This window comes from Nomascus leucogenys, chromosome 15 (genome assembly GCF_006542625.1).
Source record: "Nomascus leucogenys isolate Asia chromosome 15, Asia_NLE_v1, whole genome shotgun sequence".
Lineage (NCBI taxonomy): Eukaryota > Metazoa > Chordata > Mammalia > Primates > Hylobatidae > Nomascus > Nomascus leucogenys.
In genome coordinates, this window is record NC_044395.1 from 23,346,825 (window position 1) to 23,372,670 (window position 25,846).

General features: G+C 36.9%; 2 protein-coding genes across 2 annotated transcripts in view; one reads left to right on the forward strand and one right to left on the reverse strand.

The window, feature by feature from the left end:
- Positions 1-229: 229 nt before the first annotated feature.
- On the reverse strand, positions 230-25,512 carry C15H11orf88 (chromosome 15 C11orf88 homolog). Its single transcript, XM_003253116.4, has 6 exons — positions 25,229-25,512; positions 24,687-24,728; positions 24,129-24,199; positions 3,444-3,503; positions 2,790-2,842; positions 230-489 (listed from the first exon to the last, which is right to left on the reverse strand). The coding sequence occupies exons 1-6, from the start codon at positions 25,452-25,454 to the stop codon at positions 432-434; spliced, it is 510 nt and encodes a 169-aa protein (XP_003253164.2). The 5' UTR covers positions 25,455-25,512; the 3' UTR covers positions 230-431.
- BTG4 (BTG anti-proliferation factor 4) overlaps positions 25,513-25,846 on the forward strand; it is a 53,062-nt gene continuing 52,728 nt past the window's right edge. Inside the window, exon 1 of the mRNA XM_030829020.1 lies at positions 25,513-25,572. The gene's annotated coding sequence lies outside the window, so the exon portion shown is untranslated. The remainder of the gene's footprint in view (positions 25,573-25,846) is intronic.

Consider the following 25,846-nt stretch of genomic DNA (forward strand, 5'->3'; position numbering starts at 1 on the left):
TTTTTACTGGTGGTCTACAAGTTAAGACACATAAAGCCCCTGTTTCTTGCTTACCTGATATTCATAATATAGGTCTAGAATAGAAATTCTGGAAATACCCTTCAAATGAAAACAAGATAAATAGGAATTTGAGAATGTGGTAAGATGAAAGAGATGTATGATGTGGTGTCAAACAGTAGTACCCAGTAAGTAAATGGACACAAATATTCAATAGCTGGTAGAATTCATAGAAGTCTGCATATTTAACCTTTAGTTCTTTATTTTAACACAAGTACTCACTAACTGGTAAAATTCCTGGAAATCTGCATATTTAACTTGTATTTCTTTGTCTACTATAATGTTGCCGGTGATCTCGATGTTCCTGATCTAAGAGAAGGTTGTTTCCAAAGTGAAGGTATAAGTGAGCCATCCTCTGCCATGTGTCAAGCAAATCAGTCCAAAGCTTTGACTTCTTCTTGGTCCTCTTTGTCTGACTCTGATACCACTTTCCTGTTGGTAGTAATATCAGTCACTTCCAGTACATAGAACTCTGCCATTGTGAACATGATGTAGCATGCAAACAACTTTTGAAAGTTCTCCCAGTAAAAATTCGCTGTTGTGGATTCTATGTGTTGGGTTTTGCAACCAAGTATAAACTTGTATGTGAGAGAAGTGGTTATGATACTGTGAAGTGTGGTTTGGAGGTACAGGAGCCCTCCTACCCTAAATGTGTTTTATTTGTTCGAGAGTGAGACTCCTGAGATTTCATCATTGGTAATTGATTTCTTTGGTTTACCCATTATTTTATTTATTCAGACTTCTTTTAAAATGCAAATATTCTGGGATGGATAATAAACATATTGCTACTAAAACCTTACTATGAACACATTTTCCGGTTCCTTCTTTCTAACAGAAGGGGACCTGGATTATACTAAGAAGACCTGTTGAAGGAGGGATGGTAAGGGGGAGTCTGTGTATGTAGGGGAGTTATTTTACAATTGTGTCTAATAGAATAGTTTTCGAAGTTTATAAATTAATGTATAGTATGCAAACATCGCTTTCTAAATTGGCTAACATTGAATTACATGATATTTTTCAACTAAACTTTTTGTTATAAATATTTTCTGAAGTCCAACATGTAAGCAGTATGCTGGCACTTTGGGTGACCCAATTCCTCATGGAGCTTACAGTATAGTTACAGACAATACAAAAAATACGAGAAAAGTTAAAGAATGAAAGCAATAATAAGAGTTAAATAATTATAAAATATGGGCACAGAGTAATGCATGATTAGTTGCCCAAAGAATGTACAAAGAGTAACTAGAGGCCAGGCACAGTGGCTCACGCCTGTAATCCCAGCACTTTGGGAAGCTGAGACGGGTGGATCACGAGCAGGAGTTCAAGACTAGCTTGGCCAAGATGGTGAAACCCTGTCTCTACTAAAACTACAAAAATTAGCTGGGCATGGTGGTGGGCGCCTATAATCCCAGCTACTCGGGAGGCTGAGGCAGGATAATTGCTTGAACCTGGATGGCAGAGGTTGCAGTGAGCTGAGATCGCGCCATTGCACTCCAGCCTAGGTGACAGAGCGAGACTCCGTCTCGAAAAAAAAAAGAGTAACTAGAAGAATTTAATAGTAAGAAGATAATCACAGCAGAATAGAATGAAATTCAAGGCTTCAGGATGCAGGACAAAGTTAATTTACAAAAGGAATTAAGTAAGCATTTAAATTATTAAGAGAATTATCTGTCCAAGCTGTGAAATGTTTTATTAGGTGAGTCAACATGGGTAGTAGCAGGAATGTTCTGTAAAAATACATGCAGAAATCTAAGGCACCCAGACATATCTATTGATGCTATTTAAGTAGCAGTCTTCATCCACTTTTGGTATTGTTAAGTCACTCTTGACTGGGCTAGTTTTGCTTCATCTGTAGAAGCTAAGTCAAATTGTCTGGTTAAAAAGCGAGAAATTAGGTTGCTGAGCATTGTGTAGATGATATAGCTAGGTGATTAAATGATCTTTCTATTTTTTTTTTCCAGAAGTTTAAAAAATTAGTGTAGACATAGTCTTTCTTCTTTAAGGGTATTACTTTGATAGCATTAAAGGCAGTTAGCCTCAATACCAATGAGAGAAAAATCAAAATTCTATCACTTTCTGTTTCTACCTGAATGTAGTATCAAAATAAATATTTGTCAAATTAATGTTGAGTTAGCCACATTGGTTTTTAGTCATAATACAAAAATGGAGAGATTTCTTATTAGGGATGCGTTAGTGATTAACTGTTGCTTGCTTATTTCCTTTAAACTCTTCTAGACTGTTAAACTGTTCCTAGTCCTGCTCTAGCATTATTCCAGAGATAAGGCTACTCCCTTATCATTGAGAGTTTGCTACATGAACTTAGTTTTAGCGACCTTAGCCCACTCAGAGCTGGTGAGCTACAAACACCTGCTGATTCACTAAAGAAGTGGGCCAAGTGTGGATAGGGGATAGTGGAGTCAGGAGGGCATGATGGTGGGTGAATATAGCCCAGGATGAGAAGGGAGGGACAGAGAATGTGCACAGAGCTTCAAGGCTGAGCTGCTTTCCATTTTGCACTAACTTATGCTTGCATATTCCACAGACAGACAAGTTCGTACACAGGCTTTAATAGCTATGCGGAGAAGAAAGTTTTTTCAAGGCAAGAAATCTGTAATACACAGGGGTGGGTTTCTAGAAGATTTAAGGGTAAGTGGCAAAGTAAGAAAAAAGAAGTGCTTCCCTACACAGTAAGTTGAAAGGTAAGAGAATATTTTTGACATAGGTAAACTTACTTTGCTTTGTGTTCTTTGGCTTTTGGTTTATACGGAAGGGAAATCAGTTCTTTCTGAAACAAAACAAAACAAAAATCAAAAAGGTAAAATTTTACTTCTTGCACTGATTGCAATTTACTCATTTGAAAAAAAGCTGAGGTAAAATCATCACAGAGTTTATAAAGACTAGCTTCTTAAATCTGGAAACTGTGGGGTCAGAAATGTTGTACATTAGGGAGTTTGGGGTTTATTCAGGAGTGTTTGTTTTGTACATCCACAAGTTTACATGATACTATTACTATTTTTATTAGGTTTGTTTCTTTTCATTTAACATTTATTTTTGTATGATCTAGGCAATCTTAATCATTGTAAACAAATATTAGCACCGAAATAGCCCATGTTAATATCTTACAGCTTTATAATATGTGAACAGTAAACTCCACTGACAATAATACCTCATTTCTTATGCCAGGAGGGCTGCAAACTCTGGAGATAGCTTTGATTGATCAAGGGTTGCCAAATTATGTAATGTCTATACCTTGCCCCACTCTGGTATATCAATGGCTCTGGACTATAGCTAGCTAGATTTAAGGGTTCAATCTATAAAACCTCTGCAAATTTGCCACAATTCATCCATTCAGATAGATTATCCAAATGCCTCACTATTGGTCTCACCGTGATCCTTTCTTCTCTTTGTTTTCTTAAGAGTTGGAGAATCTCTTCTCTTGTTTTAGCCTGTTTAAAGAAAGAAAAAAGTGGGTGTCTTGATTCAATAATAAAGACTTGTGCCTATGGAAGGTAGAATTCTTCCATTTTCATCTTGTATTGGCAGAATTTTAAAATATTTTTTCCTAAGATATATTTATACATTTTTGTTTGTGGCAAAATCCTGTTTTTATTCAAGACAATGCTGCTTTACAAAATGCTTTTGTAAAATATTAAAATGCTACAAAATTTTATTGTGAAATAATAAAATGCTGCTTTACATAATTGATCCTAAATGGAGGGATTTTTTCCCCACCTAATAATGACTAACTTTTAAAAAACAACTAATATTTATTAAGACCTTACCACATGAGCTATGCTAACAGCTTTATAGACATTATGTCATTATTTTCTTATAATAACTCAGAAGTTTGACACTACTATTACTCCATTGTATAGGTGAGGAAACTGAAGCTTAGTAAGGTTAAATAACTTACCCAAGCTATTAAGTGGCAGAACCGGATTTGATCCTAGCTCCATTTAGCAACAACGTTCAAGCTACTGACCATCACACTAAATTGCCACTAATGGTGGCAAGAAGCAGGATTAGCAAGCTCAAACAGCATGCCGCTTGCACAGGGCAATTAAACCTTATTCCTTCATCTCTCCTATTTCTAGCTTAGATCTTGAGACCTGCACATTCTCAGGTAAGTTTTCCTAAGTGCAAAAAACTGACTTAGTGCAGGCATGAAGATTTATCAATATATAAACTATAAAAATAGGCAAATATGGTTCCATTTTTTTTTCACAGAATTCATCTGTATTAAGTTTTGGAGATAGCCAGGCAGAAAATCACATCTGGTGTATTTGAGAACAAAAGAAAAGCCTGATAGTCTAACATCTAACAAATAAAACTTGTAACTTCAAATGGCCAGATAAAATCACATAAATTCTGTTTAGATCAAGCTGCAAGAAAGAAATAAGAAGTGAGAATAGACACAGATTTGTCATAGCCAGGTGCAGATTCTGTCATCTATCTAAATTTATTGAGCACCTTCCTAGGGCTGCTGTAACAAAGTACCACACACTGTGTGGCTTAAAACAATATTTATTTTCTCACAGTTCAGGAAACTAGAAGTCCGAAGTCAAGGTATTGGTAGGGCCGTGCTCCCTCTGAAACCTATAGGGTTTGTTTGCTTCTTTCTAGTTTCTGGTGGTTTGCTGGCAAGCTGTGGCATTCCTTGGCTTGCGTAACCCCAATCTTTGCCTTTGTTGTCACATGGCATTCTCTCTGTGTCTCTGTCTTCACATGGCAATTGTCTTAGGAGGACTCCAATCAGACTGGATTAGGTGCACAACCTACTCCACTATGGCCTCATCTTAACTAATTTCATCTGCAAAGACCCTGTTTCCAAATAAGGTCACATTCTGAGGTACTGCTGGTTAGAACGTCAATGTAATTTTTGCATGTGGGGGCGCATATTTCAACTCATAATATAAGCGCCTATGATGTAACATTATGTGCTAGTGGCTGAACATAACACAGTTTCTGCCTGTAAGGTGACTGCAGCCTTATGTAGCAGAAGACAGTAGTTTCAAGTGTGCTATGTGGGGTTAATATAGGGTACAATGAACAAACTGAAGATCAAGGACCCTTAATTAAGACAAAGGTGTGTATGTGGAGTAGGGGTGGGGACTCAGAAGACGTCCCAGGAGAGGTGATGTCCATGCTTTAGACCTGAAAGTGGTAGTCGTCAGATAATGTTGGAGACAAGATGGGGAAGAAAGCTTTTAAGGCAGAGGAAACAGCGTGTGCAAAGCCCCAGAAGGTGCTGGGTGGCTAAGTACTTCTTCAGGGCGGTTCCCCAGTCCTGATGGCTCATCTGCTAAAGAAGCTAGAAACCTCAGGCGTGATCCATCAAGACACACAGAGAAGGGGCCCACGCTGGGCAGCTGTAATCAGTGTCTGGGCTGGTGAACTGGGTGCCTTGGCTTTGCATCATTCTGTTTAAGTGGTATGAATCTTGCCTTTTATAAGCCTACAAAATTTTAATTTTATTTATTTTGAGGTAGGATTTCTACGTTTTACTTGAGTTTTAGGCACCATATATCATAGTTACTGAAAGAAAAAAATTCAGAGTATGTTTGAAAACTGTTTCACAATATCTGTCAACTTGCATAGATTGAGTAAAATAATGTCCTTAAAGACCTGGGATATTTTCAATGCAGGTATCCAATGTTAGTTTCTTTTCCAACTTTTCCATTACACATGTATTCAATCAGTATTAATTGCTGTCATACTGTGATTACATAGCACTTTATACCTTTATTATCGTATTGATCTTACTGTTCCTGCTTTATCTCTTAGTTGCTACCATGCCTCTTTCAGAACCTTACTCATCTCTTTATCCTTCCTTAGAGCTTAGCAGTGCTTTGTATGTGATACTCAATGAATTTTTGTTGAATTGAGTTGATTGAGTCATAATGTATGAATGCAATCATTGTACTGTGTAATCCACAATTATTGGCCTAAGCAAAAAACAAAAAGTTTTGGAAACTGAAATTAAACAGTGGGTAAATTTAGTTTTAAAAATCCCCTGTGAACAAAATTATATGATTATTTTCCGTGTAACTATTGGGAAATCATGGACAAGTTATATTGTCCTGTGCTTCTAATATAGAAAGACAAATATTTAGTTACAAGATTCAAAAATAATAGTAGAATAACAAATATATTCATTCATTTTTTTCCTTGACTTCAAGTTCTTTTTTAATATAAAAGACTTTGGTGCCTTTAAATATCACATATCACATAATGCACTATAAACAAATATTTCAAATATGAGCTGATTTCTGCTTCCTGGACATGTTTCCTGGAAATAAATAACAAAACTAGTGTAAACAATTGTGTCATCTAAACAAAAACCTTGTGGAATATTCTAGGAAATCTCTGCCAGGAAAGCTAAATACAATTCAGTGGTAAGAGAAGATCCTTATAACTTATATTATTAGTAAGGAAGCATAACTTACTTCTTAATTTCATATCGACAAAAAATTTTCATTTCTAATTATAGTGTTTTGGTTGGGCTTGTTAATGGAATTTTATAAGACTTTATAATTATTCAATTAATTGTTAATACAAGGGGGTCAGAATTTATATTTATAACATCTTTAACCATTGACTATTGACTTATACTTATATATTTTATTTATGATTTATATTTATACTATTCCTGAAAAAATAAATTGTGAAATAATACTGATTCCAGAAAATTAGGATGTGATATAACATATACATTTAATGTCTCATAGATGGTTAATGAATTTTAGTGTCACCTCAAGAGTTAAATTGTCTGGTTCTCTCTTTTTGGCTCTTCAGAGCCAAACGACTTGAGTGGCAATATGTATTAGTGGAGTCAAATACATTTGGTTCGAATCCCAGTTCCGCTGTGTGTTGAATAGCAAGTTCTAGCTTAACTCTCCCGCCTGGTTCCTCCTTTCCCCACCGCAACTATGCAGTAATCACTGACCTGTAAGTTAGAGCTTTGTGATCTTGGGTAAACCAAAGAATCCACAATCCCAGTTGTGGATTTCTAATCTGTGAGGAAGGTTGTTGTGAAAATTGGAGATAAAAATTGCTTAATGAAATGCATGACATATGGTGAATATTTAATAAATGGTAGCTATTATAACACTATTATTATTAGAAAATTTTTCTTTCAGTGCTTTTAAAATCTTGAAAAAAGTAAGAAAAAAGAGGATAGATTGTCTGCTTTTTGTGTACAGGCATGAAGGAATTCTTACGATTCAACCTTTGACCTATGGGTCAGTTGGTGAATACAGTTTGAGGGAGGAAAGGAGAAACAAGGAGAGATGTTAAAGATATGATTTGTTATTAAATATGCTGTGCAAATTCTTCTGACCACGAATTTTCTGGTGTGTTATCAACTTTCTTTTCAGTTAATATTCAATTATGAAAAAAGCTCTTAATAAACACTAGACTTTAGAAGAAAGGTCCTTTCTTCTCAAGACCTGGTTCCCATATACAAACTGCATTTCTTTCGTGGATTGTGATTGAAATTTTTGGACTGAAACATTCATCAAAAATAACACCAGGGGCCAAGTGTGGTGGTTCACGCCTGTAATCTCAGTATTTGGGACGCTGAGGCAAGAGGATCATGAGGTCAGGAGTTCGAGACCATCCTGGCCAATAGAGTGAAACCCCATCTTTACTAAAAATACAAAAATTAGCTGGGCTTGGTGGTGCTTGCCTGTAGTCCCAGCTACTCAGGAGGCTGAGGCAGAAGAATTGCTTGAACCCGAGAGGCAGAGGTTGCAGTGAGCCAAGATCGTGCCAGTGCACTCCAGCCTGGGTGACAGAGTGAGACTCCATCTCAAAAAAAAAAAAAAAAAATTAGGTAGTGTTTTTCTCTGATTATCTATCTACATAGCCAGAAGAAATTTTCTCTTGATTACCATAATATGAAAGCTGAATTACTGAATATAATTTTAAAAATGTCTTACAAGAATATTGAATTGATTCCAGGATCAGTTCTTTGCTTAGATACTTGGCAATCATCTCAACACATAGAGAATCAAAGAACTCTTGAAATCAGTATGGGATAGTAGTTAAGCCCCTTGGCTTCACCGTCAGATGGACCTGAGTTCAAACCCTTATACTATAGTTTAGATGTGTGACCTTGAAAAAGTCACGTTATAGCTTCAGCTTCCTCATCTGTAAAATGAGGGCAATCATTGTGCTTTCAACAGAATTATTCTGAGGATTAAATAAGAATGTGAGTAAGATGCAATGCACACAAAATATATTTAGTGCATGCAGTTAGTTCTCAAAAATATTATGTAGGGAGATGAGCAGATATTTGGAGAGAAAAAAACATTAAGAAGATAGACTAAGAAGTACTGAGGGAAATGTTTTAACTCAAATGAGAATTTAAAAACATTTAAAATTCTTTCCATGGATTCTAAGTGCAATAGATGTACATGGTATAGGCATCAGAAAATCTGAAAAAATACACAAAGGAAATGATGTTTATGTAAATCCAACTGCTAAATCTAAAATATTAATATAAGTTTTAATATTTTAAACATGTAAAAATTTCAGAAGACCCTTAAAGAAGCTCCAAAATAAATAATCTATGGACTTAAAAATAATTCATCAAAAGGAGAAAGGCAGCTAAAGAAGCTGTGGGCTAGCTTAAAATGATTATAACACAAACATTATGCACAAAAGACATGGAATCAAGCTAGGTCCTCATCAACAGTGGACTGGATAATGAAAATGTGGTACATATACACTATGGAATACTATACAACCACAAAAAGGATCAAAAACATGTCCATTGCAGCAACATGGATGCAGCTGGAGGCCATTATCCTAAGTGAAATAAAGCAGGAACAGAAAACCAAATGCCACATGTTCTCACTTATAAGTGGGAGCTAAGCATTGGGTGCACATGGACATAAGCATGGGAGCAATAAACACTGAAGACTACTAGAGGGGTTAGGAAGGGAGGGGCACAAGGGCTGAAAAACTACCTATTGGGTACTATGCACACTACCTGGATGACAGGATCATTCATACCCACATCACACAATATTCCCATATGTGTGGGAACAAGCCTGCATATGTACCCCCTGAATCTAAAATAACAATTGAAATTATTTAAAAAATTATACACAGGGATGAAAAGAAGATAGCAGTCCACTTAAAAATAAATAGAGACATGGAAGTAGGAATGAGCTTAAAGATGCTTAATGATGGTGATAAGCCTTGCTTGACTGAAGCAAGGTGTGTGCTTTGAGGACTAGAGAGATGAAGGGTAGGATAGGTTAATGGGATGTTGAGAACCTTGACATAAAGATACCTCTGTTTAAACTTGATTTAATAGAAAATAGGCACTATGTTTTTTACCTCAATATAATGAAGTTAGAAATAAAAACAGTTAACATAAAAAGACCTCATACACTGGAAATTAAAAAGCATACTTCTAAATAATTGATAGGACAAATTAGAAATCTGAATAGAAATGTAAAATATTTAAAATGGAATAATAATGAAAATACTATATAGCTTATAAGATGCAGCTAAAATAGAACATTGAGGTATATATTTATAGCTTTAAATTTGTATATTAGGAAAGAAAGTGGACAGTTAAAGTGAAAAGAGAAGGAAGTTGAAAGGAAAAGAACTAACCCAAAGTTGAAGGAAGAAGTAATAAAAATCAACTATGGATAACTAGAAAATAAAAATATGGTGGAGGGCAATAAAGCTAAATGTTGGTTTTTTTTTGAAAAGACTATTAAAATAGATAATACTTTGGCATAATTACTTATGAAAAAAGATACAAATGATTAGAAATGAAAAGAGGTAATAACTAGAGCTACAGCCGAGATTAAAAAGGTGTTAAAAACACTATGAGTCTTTTGCACCAGTAAATTTGAACATAGAGATGAAATGAACAATTTCCTAGAGAAAAAAAAACCTACCAAAATAATTTAAGAAATAACAAATAGGCCAATTTATCTACCCAACACAAAAAGTAAACGGGCAAAAAACCTATAGGCTTATGCAGAGTAGGACCATCTTTATCACCTCAACTAATTTCAGTTACCATTGGCTAATCAATTGGGTTCGTCTTGGGTTAACTTGGGTATAGTCACTGTATTATTCATCGCTTCCAATAGTGTCTCAGCTTCAGTAATTTAGCCTTTTCATAGGTTTCCGACAAGTGTTGTAAAGCCAGTATATGGTTGAGAATTCCTTTCCCAGTTGATTTTCAATGGGGTTTTATTTGAGACCACTTCTAGACTTTCAGAATCATTATGATGTTCATCTCTTAATCTATACTTGCAGAGGGAGGCATTATGATAAATGTAATTACTTTTTATTTATCTGCAAAGGTTTAATTAACTTTGCCCACACATTTCTGCTCTGTCTTTGAAATTTCAAAATATAGCTTCAGTGGTAATTTTTCTTTTTCAGGCAATAACTAAAGATATGATTAAGGGGGCTGGATGCGTTGGCTCATGGCTGAAATCCCAGCACTTTGGGAGGCCGAGGTGGGTGGATAACAACGTTGGGAGATCGAGACCATCCTGGCCAACATGGTGAAATCCTGTCTCTACTAAAAATACAAAAATTAGCTGGGCGTGGTGGTGCATGTCTGCAGTCCCAGCTAATTGGGAGGCTGAGGCAGGAGAATCGCTTGAACCTGGGAGGCGGAGGTTGCAGTGAGCTGAGATTGCACCACTGCACTCCAGCCTGGTGACAGAGTGAGACTCCATCTCAAAAATAAATGATTAAGGGAAAATAATATGAGTCTCATTTTAACACTATGAGCAAGCCAATCTTGTGTCTTTTAATCAGGATGTGGATACTTGAGTGATCATGCCTTTAGTAATCTAGTCATCATCCTTTGAGAGTTACCCTTTTAGTCAAAGCATTTCCATTTAATGCTAATGCTTATTTTGAACCTGCTAAATTTTTATTTTTCAATCATGGGTTTGGAAAAAAAAGGAAGAGGGGGAAGCAGAGAAGATAAAAACAAACTTTCACTGAGTAACTACTAGATGTCGGGCCTTGTGTGAGTTCCTTATAAGTTATCTCATTTTATCTTTATAGCACAGTGAAGTGGGCATTGTTATTATTATTACCTCTTTACAAGTAGAAGAAACTCAACCACGTAAAAATGAACAACTTTTATCAGCGTGACTTAACTAACTAGTAACTGGCAGAGCCAAAGATTCAAACTCATTTCCAGTTCTGTTGGACGTCATTTCCTGTGCTTCTTTTGCCACACTTCAAACACACAGACTTCAAACACACACACAGACTTCAAACACACACACACACACACACACACAGTGACAGAATGGTTTCTTCATTCCATCTTTACTCTAAAAATGGTTAGCATCAACCATGCTGAAGAAGAAAAATAGAGTCTCTGCTCTCAAAGAAACATTCTTATTCTTGTAGAAAATACATGCTTATAGGAATACAGCAAGTGGAGCTAATCCAGCTTGAGCTCAGCCTTGATCACAGTTAATTTACTTATTTGAAGGTATCATGTAGCTCTTTGCAAAATGTGGCTAAAGGGTAAAGATAGTTGAATTATAGTGGTATTTATAAACTGAGGAGCTTTCTAAGATCGTAGTGTAAATGAAATATTTATGCAAGGATTTTAAATTATAAATTAATTATAAAATGGGAATTACATTCCAAATTCAGAATATTACCTAGGCAGAGCCAAGGTTCTATGGTTTAACAGAAATTGAGAACACTATCTGATTTTTATTTCCTTGAGGCTCCAGAATTTAATTTTTTTTTTTGAGACAGGGTCTTGCTCTGCCACTCAGGTGGAAGTGCAGTGGCACGATCAGGGCTCACTGCCACCTCCACCTCCTGCCTCCTGGGCTCAAGCAATCCTCCCACCTCAGCCTCCCAAGTAGCTGGGACCACAGGCACATGCCACCACGCTTAGTTAATTAAAAAACGATTTTTTTTTTCGTAGAGATGAGGTCTCCCTGTGTTGCCTAGGCTGGTCTTGAACTCCTAGGCTCAAGCCAGTCTCCCACTTTGGTCAGCCTCCTGAAGTGCTGGGATTGCAGGCATGAGCCACCATACCTAGCCTTAATTTTTAATTCTATCCCAGTGATTGAGAGTTAACTGTCTATAGGTGTGCTAGGGAATTTCAGTTCATATTCTGCAAGAATGTCACTCCTCAGTGGGTTCCATTTCATTTTTATGTTACAAATGCAATCATGAGGAAGGTGAGAATTATGATTGACTTGAGGTTTCTGTTGATTTGTCATTTTAAAAAGTCTCATATTTGGGCCTGGTTTCAAAAAGCGGTATGCACCTTGGCTTGCTGATTTTGATAACAGAGTGCTTCAACTATGAATTTACTCTATGAATTTACTACCATTCTTTGTGCCTATTAACTGAAATCTGCTATGTTGATTCTACAACTACCATATAGGAAATTTATATCTACTCTAATAGTAAGATACAGAACTGTTGGACCTCTAATTATCTACTATGCACTTTAAAAGACAGGCTGAATAATCAGTGAGAAGGCTTTCCCCAGTATAATCTGATTTTAAAAGATAGACCTAACTATAGTAATCTATGGGAGTGGATGGAAGATGTTACAGGATTATTAATCAGAGAAAGGAAGAATGCTGACTTGCAGGAGAAAGATGCAGATCTAAGCATCTTTCTATACCTCCTGGAAATTGCTTGATCTTGGCTCAGTTCCTAGGTCTGACCTATATACTTTTCATTTGAAAAATAACAACTTACTAAAATGAGAAAAAAATTAGTCATTACATAAGAGGGAGTCAATACAATTTTTCTTAAATGCAGATTTCAATCAAGTATGAATTTATCTGTTGTGAGGAAGAAAAAATGTGTATTTTCTTGGTTCTGTTACATATATTTTCTTAGATCTGTTACATATATTTTACCAATAATAATTGCCTGAAGAACGTACATTTTAAAACATTCATGCACACACAAAATGCATGCAGAGCAGAAGTATAAGTGATGTAAAAAACTGCTTTAATATTGCTTTAAAACGCACTTATTTTAAAAAAGTGATAAGTGAGATTTGTACTTTAACATTGAGAAAATAGCATAAAATGAGCATTGCATTTTAAAATTCAACAAAGTATACATATATTGAGGATAACTCTATATGATTGAATTATATGTTATTGATGATTCAATTTGCAATAATTATCAAAGCTTTTCCTTAGCAAAGACTACTGAGTCTTGAAGATTTTCATTGTTGCTGGTTATACAGATATGATGAGTGGGTGAATGATACTGACCTCATCTTTCAGATATGTCTTTCCTGTTCTGCCCATAATGACTTAAGAAGGAGAGGTTAGGGATTCCCCACACAGATGACCTCAAACTTCATCTCTGGCTCATACTTCTTCTTTGAGTTTCTAGCCCATATATTCACAGGCTTGTCTGACAGTTCACTTGCTTTTCTCAAAAGCATCTCAAACTAGGCAAGTCTAAACTAAACTTGTAGCCCCTCCCCAACAAAACCCCCCAAACCTGATCTTCATCTAATGTTTCCTGTTTCAGAGAATGACACTACCCATCCTGTTATGCAAGCAGCCAGAAAACTGAGTTATCTTTGATACTTTGCTGTACCTCACCTCCCATATCCAGTATATAACCCTAAATACTAGTTATTTTACTTCCTAACTATCCCATCAATCTATCTGGTCTTTCTCATCTACCTGCATGATCCTAATTCACATCGCATCACCTCCTGACTGAAGTTTTGTGATGGCCTCCAGTCTGGTTTTTCCACTTCCGCTCTGGCCACTTTCAATACATTCTCCATATTACAGTCTTCCGATCTTCCTATCTGTCTCAAGCAAATGTGATATTCTCATTCCCCAATTTAAGCCCTGCAGTAGCTTCTTACTGTTCTTACTGGAGCCTAACCTTCCTCCCACATTAGCACATTGGCCATTCAGCTTTTGACATGCACAGTGCCTGTTCCCAGCACAGGGTCTTTGCACATGCTGTTGTCGCTGTCTGGAATGCTCTTCCAATGTTCCCCCCACCACCTCCTTCTGACCTAGTTAATGCCCACTCTTCCTTCAAATCTCAGTCTGGTTAATCTTTGTAGAAATCCTCCCTGATTCCCTTGATTGGATCAATACCATCCTATTAAATTATCCTAACATCACTGTAATTCTTTCAGAAATATTTATCTCCCTGATTAGACTCCAAATTTCATATAAGGGCAAAGTTCGTATCTTTGAGCCATTTCCCATTTGCCCCAAGAACACTGTGCTGGCAGCGACCTGCACTTCTTTTTCTAAATGGGAAATGGGTTAAAACATGTTTTGTTGTTGTTGTTCATCATTGTATGCCAGTGCCTAGCACAATGCCAGGCACATAGAAGTGCTCAATAAATATTTGTTGAATGAATCTTGCACAATTCTTCCAAACAAAATTCTCCCATCTTTTGGGCCCATGATTCATCTTACCGTTTATGTCTTTGCTTGGCCCTTCTTGCTTGAACTTGACATTGCCTTTTCAGTGTTGACCTCTAACTTGCCTAGATTTCTTTTGAAGCCTACAGAGTTTTCAGTTGCTTCTGGCCAACATTCTATAAAGTTCAGCTTGGCTCCATGATTTCAGTGCAGAGCGCCCACATGTCTGGAGTAAAACCTAAACAATGTCCAATCCAACCTCACACATACAGACTAATGTCTATACTTATATTACCAGCTATTTTATCTATTGGCAGCATTTATGACCAGAAACTCCAGAGAATGCAAAGATAATATATAAAATGTAACCACAATTAAGAACTACCGTTATATTTTTAGTTATTCAGTGCTCTAAAAATGTGTCCTTTATAATGAAAGTTTCAAAGTTTAGATACCCTATCCTAAATAACTTTTAGGGTTTTTTTTTTTGAAACAAATTGCTAAATTACTTTTACAACGAAAATAGGCACATTTTCCTGTCCTGTGTGGTGGCTCATGCTTGTAATCCCAGCACTTTGGGAGGCCGAGGTGGGCAAATCACTTGAGCTCAAGAGTTCAAGACCAGCCTGGGCAACATGGCAAAACCCTGCCTCTACAAAAAATACAAAAAATGTAGCTGGATGTGATGGTGTGCACTTGTAGTCCCAGAAACTTTGGAGGCTGAGGCTGAGGTGGGAGAATCACCTGAACCCGAGAAAGTTGAGGCTGCAGTGAGCCGTGATCACGTCACTGCACTTCATTCTGGGTGACAGAGGGAGACCTTGTCTAAAAAAAAAAGAAAAGAAAAAGAAAATATGCATATTTTCTTTAAAAACCTATTCATCAAAGCTTATATCAACAATAAAATCAACTGTTTGTAAACTGATTTTTGAATATTTTTTTGACTTGGCCAAGAAAGTCAAAATAATCATAGTTAGATCAATTTGTCTCCTATATTGATGGTTCTAAACTTTCTGGGTTTTCTACATATGGCAGTAAAGAATGACACAAGCATTTAGCAATGTGATTGGAGTTGGGGGAAGGGTATATGCTTCTAGGACTTTGTTTTCTTTCCTTCTTTTTTTGGCCAAGCCTCTCTTTGGTACCAAAGTTCTAATATATGGAATATTATCTTGTCCCCTGTGTCCAATTCCTAGTCTCAATTTCTTGTCTAGCATTCCAGATTCTCTGGGACAGGGGTTCTGCTCTATTTTCCACTCCTGACCCTACATTCCAATGCCCATGGCAGGGCTTCTCTTACATGCTGTTAAACCTTGGCATACTGTTTTTAAACGTCTATCAAATTTTTCTGGAATCACTTCTTTTGGAGAACATGCAATGCTCTGCTCATCTACTGTGACTTTCTTCTGTGACCTACAGAGCACAATGTACTTCCATTCTTTTCTGTTGCTCCCACATCCTTTTGTTCAACTGACTACATGTGTGTTCAGCACCTACGAGTCTGTGAGGCCTCTGCGTCTTAATACTATTCTTGCAAGTTTTCCTATTAAATGAATACTTTATATGACATCTAGCTCAAGGAACTGGGCTATCATGCAGAATTTGGCCCAGACAAGTTAGATAATCCATTTATTCATTCATAATATTTATTTGGTATGTCAGGAGATCACCTATTTGTAAGGCTCTGTGATTATAATGTCAAAAAAGCCATGGTCCTTCACCTTAAGAAACTTGGAACCTACAGGAGAAACAGATCAATGACACCACAGTACTATATTTCAAGGATGATGACGGGGATACCCAGGGTCCTAGAGAATTAAAGAAAGAGGCATTTATATCAGACTAGGAGATATGTGAGAGTGAGAAAAGGCTTGACTATGACTATTGAACTGTAAACAGCTAAATGTAGTTATTAGCTAAATGGGAAGAAGTGAGAGAAAGGCATTTTCAGGCAGAAGAAACTGTAAGTTTAATGTTACAGAACACCTTGGTGGGTTCTTGGAACTACAAGTGGTTCAAAATGGCTGTAATATGAATTGCACTTAAGGGTAATGGTGGGTAGATGAGGCTGGGGAGGTATGGCAGAAGGCAGATAGTGAAAGTCTTGGTATATTAAACTGTGATTCAACCAGTTTTAGGAGTACAGTTGATTCTCATTGTTTGTCATAGTTATGTTCTAGAATGTCACCGCAAACACTGAATCGGTGAATACTAAACCATTGTTCCTAGGTTCCTGCCAGCTGCTGGTCATAATGTTTCATCAATGGAACAATACATAACCTTGTTTTATGTGTGTTTCTGTTTAAAGACACCTTAAAATATACTGTTGATTTATCAATATTAAACTCATGGTAATAGCACTCTAACTCATGCCTGAATAAAGCTCATCTAATGCATATATTTTATCCATAAGGCACATCACAACCTTCTTGCACTTAGGAACATTAGCACTTTAAGGCTGTTTTAAACAGCAAAGTCACCAAAAAAGAGCACAAAAAAAAAAAAAAAAAAGAACACTTAGCATGAAATAACAAAGACTCTTGTTTGGAGTTATGAGAGTGAAACACAAAGGCAAAACATCACCTTGTTCAAACTCAGCTGTGAACGTGTGTGTTGAACAACTCATTTTTTTTTCTTTTTTTTGAGACAGAGTCTCACTCTTGTTGCCCAGACTAAATGGCGCGATGTCGGCTCACTGCAACCTCCACCTCCCAGGCTCAAGTGATTCTCCTGCCTCAGCCTCCCGAGTAGCTGGGATTACAGGCGTGCACCACCACGCCCAGCTAATTTTGTATTTTTAGTAGAGACGGGGTTTCACCATGTTGGTCAGGCTGGTCTCGAATTCCCGACCTCAGGTGATCCGCCCTCCTTGGCCTCCCAAAGTGCTGGAATTACAGGCATGAGCCACCGTGCCCAGACTCAATTTTTTTTTTTTTTTTTTTTTTTTACCACATTCTGCATGTCTGCAAATGACCATGCAAGTGCCATGGGTATTGATTTTAGCGTTGTAAATAAACTATAGCTAGTAGGCAAATTTGCACATAAGGAATCCATGAATAATGAGGATCTACTATATTGCCAATATAGTGGCTTGGGAACTGCCCAAGTGGCTTGGGAAGAGGCAGCTAGACAAACGACTGTATCATCCGGCTCTGAGGCTTTCTTGACCACACTTTATGTGACTAGAATACATTATCACAGAAAATGACAAAATGAAGTAAATATAGATACATCAATCATTTATTATCTGGTTCTGATATAATTGCCTAAGAACGTTTTCATCTTGCCTTAGATAGAAGCAAAGTACAAAGGTGGATAATGACTTTAATTTCAGATGTGCCATGGTTATTGTCTGAGTTACCTGATCTACAGAATCGTTCCAGTTCTTCAATAAACTCGATTTGATTTGCCCTGCTGCTTATAAAGTGTTTACTAATTTGAACAATAAGGATTCATGTAACTGGAACCAAATTAATAGTTCTGCATTAATTTAAAAAAGGAAAAATGTACATGATCCTTTTTTGCTTCATTTTGCATTTAATAGTTTCATTTAATTACGTTTTATACAGATAATGAGCGTGGATCCTTCCCCAATATTATCTCAGCATTTAAAGTGTTTTCATCTTGTTCTTAAGGTGAAATGTATAGAAGATATAATACACAGATCTCTGGAAAAAAGAGAAAGAGATGCATTTGGAGAATGTCCCTGTGGAACTCTGAGGCTGGGTCTATATGGGACAAATGAATTCAGCATTTTTTTTCCTACTCTTTGCAGAGCAGGGCTACCCCGTAGGCAGTGTGCCCAGAGTAGCCGAATTCAGCTGTTTGATCCCAAATCTCATTCCTCTTCCAATTATGATTTTACGGACTGTAGATGTTACTAAAGAAGATTTAGAGGGGAACCTCATCTGTCAACTGAAAATGTTCCCCAACATTGAATAACTTTTGAAAACAAAGTGGTACTTATGGGTGATATAAAAGCATAAAACATATGTATATTAATATCATCTTTTAATTATCATTTACTATCAAAATATTTGCTTGTTACTATAAATGCACAGTCTGTTTTTATGACTCTTCCAGTTGAATGCCTTGACAAATTAGGAAGAGAAGAACAAGAATTTAAATGACTAAACAACTTTTATTGGTGAAGGGGAAATCCACCACTTCCTATTGGTATTCCTTTTATTGAGGAAAGGAATTTCATAAATATTATATTAGGGTGGGAAAGCAAAATCAAAAGCCAGGTAACACTTACTGGGAAATTTTAGGTTTGTCTCGGAAGCCAATCCCTATCATTTTGACACAAAAGAGGATTTTCTTTTATCTGAGCATCTTGGCAATGACACTGAGGAAATTCCCTACATTTTTGCTTTGGTTCTCTGAAGTTGACGTATAATGATTCAAAGTATCCCTTTCACTACTTTGAAAGTGATAATCCAACAGTTGATAATGCTAAAAAGTTTTCCACTTTCATGACTCAGTGTCTAAAAATACAACCTTTTGAAGTTCTAAGATTTTTTTTTTTTCTTCTGAGAATACAGATTGCAGTTCAATACAAGTAAGTATTAGCTAAATGGGAAGAAAAGGGAGAAAGGCATTTCCAGGCAGAATAAACTGTAGGTTCAATGTCACAGAAAAATGAAACACCTTGTTGGGTTCTTGGAACTACAAGTGGTTCAAAATGGCTGCAGCATGAATTTCATTTAAAGGGCAATGTTGGTAGATGGAGTTCCAAGACCCTCAGTGGTTGCCTGCAACTCCCGATGCTACCGAATCCTAGATATACTATGTTTTCCCTTATATATACTACCTATGATAAAGTTTAATTTGTAAATTAGAGACAGTAAGAGATTAACAATAACTAATAATAAAATAGAGCACATAACAATATACCGTAATAAAAGTTATGTGAATGCGATCTCTCTCTCGGCTACTAAGTCACTAACAGGCACGTAGTGTCTACAGCATGGATCCACTGGACCAAGGGATGATTCATATCCCAAGTCGGATGGCACAAGATTTCATCACACTCTTGGAATGGCGAGCAATTTAAAACTTATGAATTATTTATTTCAAGAATTTTTCATTTAATATTTTTGAATCATGGTTGACTGCAGGTAGCTGAAACCAAGGAAAGTGAAATCATGGGAAAGAAGGCTACTGTCATGTTCTCATCATAGCATGACTTGCTTCTTCTGGTTCAAGGAAGTGACATATAACAAAGTTTTGAGGAAGACTTATACTATGGACATTATTGGTTGTGTAGAATGTGTAATAGAACAGATTAAAAACCCATACCCAAATAAGGAGCATACCTGGGATATTGTTCTGCAGATTGCATATTTTTCCTGTAAAAACCTTTGGTTTATATTCATTCATGTTAAAACTTTGATTACAGATAATTTCCAAATCTGTCATTTACATATATGCCTTCAAATACTGCTCTGACCTCTTCTTCCTTCTCCCAGCAAATGAATTATTTATAATTCTTTTCATAAAGGGATAATCAGCTAAAGAGCTTTCTTAAAGGTGGCAAAACTAAAAAGCAAATTAGTTTTATGATTTCAAAGAATTAGCTGACTATCCACTTATTATAATGTTTTCAGACTACTTTAGAACTCTCAGAGGAGGAATGATGGTCCAGTGTGGGGCTGTGAGGTTTCCTTTATGGACAGAGTAAGCCATTTAATCTTGACAGGCTCAATTGTTTTTGATTTCCTGCCATGGATATCCATCACAGAAATAGCAGTTGTGATTAATAGCATTTTGATCACTAACCAAAATCATTTGTTATAATGTATACCTGGAAAATATTCCAAAATGGAGAATAATATTCAAGTGCAAAAAACTGTAACAACTGAAAAATCAATATCCGTTGAGGAGAGAGGGTTAAAAAGGTACTTTCAGAGAGAAATTAATTTCTAGATTTTCATTAATTTTAAGGAGAAAGTGGAAGAATAAACCTTAAAGAGAATTTATGGGTAATCTTTTTTCCCAATTTAAGATGAAAATTATACCTGGAATTTACTTATCAATGTATATGTTCAAAACATGTAGAAGATTCTCTTAAATAGATCATTGTAAATGTTTTGTTAGTTAAAAATTTACCCTCCCCTCATCTATTTTCTAACATCAAGCTAAAAATTCTAGAATGGTGGTGGCAGCAACGCAGAGACAACATTATCGTTTTAGGAAAAAAAGTGGTATCCAAAACCAGATTCTGTTTCAATAATTACAGGGAGTTACGTTTCCTCCCATTATATCCATAACCCATGAGATAAAGCAGAACTAGGGAGAGGTGATGTGCTAACAGATTAGATTTTGGGAGTATTCTTGTAAAGATTATCAGCCTAGAAAAATTTGCCAGATGAGTCTATGTGGAAAAGCTAAACAAAATTGAAATATCAATATATAGGGCCTTCATTACTCTTTAATTCATTTAATTATGCATTTATTTATTCAATAAACAAAGATTTACTGAGTTTCAATAACCAAAAAGGCACTAGGTTAGGCAAATAAGACATGACCCCTGCCTTTATAGAGTGCATTTGTTGAGGGTAAACTGTGGCCAGGCGCTTCACATACCTTACATCACTCTATGAGGAGGATATTAAAAAAATTATTTCTCTTTTTATATATGAGGAAGCTGAGCATCCCAGGAGTTAAACCACTTGCTCAAGGTCAAACAAATAGTATGTGGCAGAGTTAGGCTTCCAAACCCATCTTGTTGTCTCCAAAATCTACTATACTATGGTGCCTGTAATCTAGCAGGAAAGAGAGAAACATACACAATTACCTACAATACACATCAGAGACTGTACAAATACTATGAGAAAGGATATGTGGCTTGCCGTGGGAGCACAGAGAAGAGATCTATTCATTCTGCTAGTCTCTGGGTAACCCCTGAGAAGGCTTCACGGAAGCTGGCATTTGAGTTAGGCCTTGAAGGTAAATGGGGAAGAGCATTTCAGGCAGACACATGAAAGTGCACTGCAGAATGAAGAACCAGCTTATAGTTCCAGAGCTGGAAACAGTGCTTCTCACATTTGTATTCATACCACAGTTTTGAATTTTAGAATATTTGGCAGCATACGTGAACAATGCCATAGTCAGCAATCATTATGATACAATGAATCTATTATGGGATTAATTTCATGGACTTTGGAGTAAGGATTGCAGGCTTGGAATCTGCTCTGCTGCTTACCAGTTGTGGGGACTTTGGAAAATCATTTTAAGCCTTGTTTGGCCAAATGGTGATAATTATAATGGGCTATTTTAAGGAGTATATGAGTTGATGTATGTCAATTGCTTAGTTTAGTGTATAGTACCTAATAGACATTCAATAATTGGTTGTTATGAACACTAAATTATGTTATCTCACTATATCTATAAGACAATTCAGTTATTTCAGGATTCTTTTGGTTGCCCTTTTGTATTTTGGCATTGTTCAAATTGAATTGTACTAGATAGTGCTGACTAAGTTTCCCCATATACTAAGAAGGCACAGTTTAGTAACTTCTCTTTCTTTCCCACTGCCTTACTGTTCTGTTAGGCCTCTTGTCTTCTACTGTCAACAAATGGAATCATCTTCTATATTGCAGTGCAGGACCACTAGGCTTAATGAACAACTTGGCAGATACTATGCATGTTTAGGTATAATAATAATATACTTTTCCTGTTCATCACTTTGCAAGCATATATTTGAAGGTGTAAATAGTGTTCCTTGGCCTGCATGGTTGAGATCCAACTATACAGAGTTGGGGTGAGAGCATAGGAGAAAGTGGGGAGAGTGATAGGAGAAGACAGGTTAGGGTTGGATTGGAAAGGAATTCGAACATGCTAAGGAGTTTGTCCTTGATCTTGTAAAGGAAATGGGCAGTCATGGGGAAAAAAAAAAGCAGGAGGGCTAGTATAATCATATTTGGATTTTAGGAAGACAACTAATACATTGTGAGGGATTGCTTTGCATATTCTTTGTCTAACAAACTATAAATCCTTTAAAACCCAGCACCTTTGGGAAGCTTTCTTGATTTGTTACACTTGATTTTGATGTCTCTCAATGTGTTCTCATAGTATTATGTGCATACATCTATCATGATGTTATAATATATAATAATTATTGACTTTAATTGGCTGTCTCCTCCACTGGATTGTAAACTCCTTGAGATAAGGGACCACATCTTATCTTTGGATCCCCAGCAGCTAGTATAGTACTTGCAGGTTCTCAATAAATATCTGTGGAATTTAGCAATTAAGACGAGTTCATAGAAGGAGCCAAGACAAGGAAACCAGTTCCAAGATTATTAGCCTAACAGTCTATCAGCATAACCTCCACTGGTAATTCACATCATATTGTCTTATTGTTTGACAAAAGCTGATAGAAATTTATAATAGTTTGTCTTTAACCTTTTACTTCTAATCCTTTCCTAAAATGAAATAAAATGAAAATTAAATTCCAAAAGCACTGAAGTTGACTTTTAATGACTTTTAATTCACTGAAAATTAGGCTTTTCCCCTCCCTATAAAGTCTGGATATAAATATACAGTACATAATATTCTAAAGAGAGAATAAAATGCTGACTATTTCTAATTACCTAATTTGTTTGAGGGAATCACCAGTAGTCCACAAAGTGAATTAATGTGATAAACAAACTCAAATGCATTGTTTTGTAATTTATGTAGAATTCCCGATAAGTCTTTCAGAGTTTGCCAATATGTCCAATGATTAAAGATATTCAGCCAAAATGAATCCTCTATTTTTGCTTTTACAGTATAGGAACAGTTACAGGAGTATAATTTATCCATTAATCAAACTAAGTGTTTCTATAAATCACTGTATTAATTGCTGAGTTAAAGGCCATGCCTGTATCATGAAAAGCAAACAAAGGATGTTGCCAAAAAGAGAACTGCTCAGCTGATTTGACTACACCAATGTGTTTAATTCCAGCCTTCAGTCAAAACAGGTCTAGATGACAGACTCATTCCTCTGATCGTTTAATTTTGACCTATTATGACAATCAATTCTATTTGATTTTTCCTGTTCTTATGATTTTTTTTTAAGACAGTGTCTCACTCTGCTGCCCAGGCTGAAGTGCAGTGGTGAGATCATAGCTCACTGTAGCCTTGAATTTCTGGACTCAGAGGATCCTTCTGCCTCAGCCTCCCAAGTAGCTCGGACTACAGGTATGCACCAGCAGGCCTGGCAAACAAAATTTTTTTTTTTTTTTTTTTTTGTAGAGATAGAGGTCTTACTACGTAGCCCAGGCTGGTCTTGAATTCCTGGCCTCAAGGGATCCTCTTGTCTGGGTCTCCCAAAGCACTGGGATTGTAGGTATGTACTACTGCACCTGGCCTCTTATGCTGTTTCTGTTCTTAGAGCACTGTATATGGTTGGGGACCTTACTGGATGGAAAGTGTGTGCCTCTACCTCTTTCTATTTCTCTCTGGTTCTGTTGTTCCTATACATTCTTGGGCTTTTGCTGAGATTGATAATAGCCAATGTTGAAAAGAATTTCTTAATTTTCAATTAAAATTCTCATAAAGGTTTCCTTAATTTGCTCAAGCTGATGCACTAGAAGTAGCAGATTTTTTAATATACATGTGTTTAAAAAATCAAGATTATTTAGAAATTTAATGATGATCAGATGACCTTCTGAAATATTGGCCTACCTTTTGGAGATACTTTACTTTCTCCTCAGATTCCTGTATCTTTAGGGCTTCGGCAAAGATGTCTCTATTTTCTAGAGGGAATAAAGTCAGATTCAATCTGAAATAATTTTATTATGATTTTATACTAAAATTGATATAAAATTGGACATGGGTTGAAAGGGAATACATAGAGTAGGAAGGTAAACAAAAATACATGTGGTGTATTGGAACTTTATAAACCAGATTTGCAAACAGTTGGAGACTGAGTTAATTAGCTATGGCTGCAGGGAACCTCTAATATCTTTAGAGGATGAGTAAGCTTGAGTCCAGAGACAAGAAAAAGTCTCAAAAGAGAACATATCTGCAGGATCAGAGATTCCAATTTCCACATTTCCTGTTCAAACTGTTAAAGGAATTTAGGCATTGTCCTCTGGATAAACAGGGTGGTCCCTGAGCAGGGACTTAGATGTGCAATTAAGAAAGTTATACCACAGTGTAAGTAGTACCCTTGTACTTATTGTCTATTTCCTGATGAACCTAGGAGTCAGAATGTTGAAAGGCATAAAACTTGGTACTTACTGTTACTCGCAAGGTGAAAAGACTGCGAGGAGTGACTGTTTTCTAAAAAATACAAAAGGGAAGTAAAGAAATCATTGGAAAATCCACAACCTTAAAGGCGTTTGAATTTTTTATACTATAACAATTGCATAACAGTTTCCACATCCTAGGCCTCACTAAGGGCTCACAGGTCCAGGAAGTTCATTGGTAATGTTGACTCCACCTTCATCTTTCTCCAGGGCTGTTCGTGTTTGAATTCAACTGTGTAAACTATCCTTTCAGCCAACACATAGCATTTCCTCAGATTATTCTATACTGTTTACCAAATAGACGCCATAATTTAAGAGAAACTTACGTGTTTTTAGATGTAACAGATATACCAGTGATCCTTTTCGGGTGGAAGGGTTGCTGGAAGGGTTCAGGAACTATTTATACCTGCATTTCTATGTACTTATAACTATTTGTATATACCATTGCAGTTTCTCCTGGAAGGGGCTCTGATACCTGCAGGCCGGTTACGGTGGAGGCAGATATGACTGACAGGAGGCCGCTACTCTACTCACCAGACCCTCTGCTCCTCCCGGGCCGCGCCACCGGCAGACGCTGACTGCTGTCTCTGCGCAGCACCAGCTGAGATTCGCTAGGGGGATACATCGACGCCGAGATCCAGAACTGCTTAGCCAAGTTGACATCTTGTTCCGAGGAGCCGGCAAATACCAGTAATCCCGGGGGGCAAACTTCCTGGGACTCCTTTCGGCCGCTAGGTTCTTCGCTGGGTACCGTTTCCATGGCAACTAAGGACGCTTCTCCAAACGTCCTCTCCCCTCCCCCCGCCCCGCCCCCGCCCCGCCCCTCCGAGAACCGCCAAGTTGGTACCAGCCCCTGCCGGCAGCCCTCGGTTTCCTAGGTAGGTGTTGGGATCTGCCACGCGCGTGGGGGCCGTTGGAAGCCCACCCCTGCGGTGATCACGTTTTAGGACCAGTCCAAATCTTGGATATGGGAGAACCAAAACATCAGCTTTGGGTTATGTCCTGTCGGAGTCAGTGGGGGAGTACTTTAGCTTCTTATATCCTCAGTGGGCCTGCCACATCCTCTCCCCTCCCCTCAGAAAGATAGCTAAATAAACTTTAAATTCCTCAGCCCCATCGTCCTAATCCCCACTTCCAAACCAGATTGCCAGG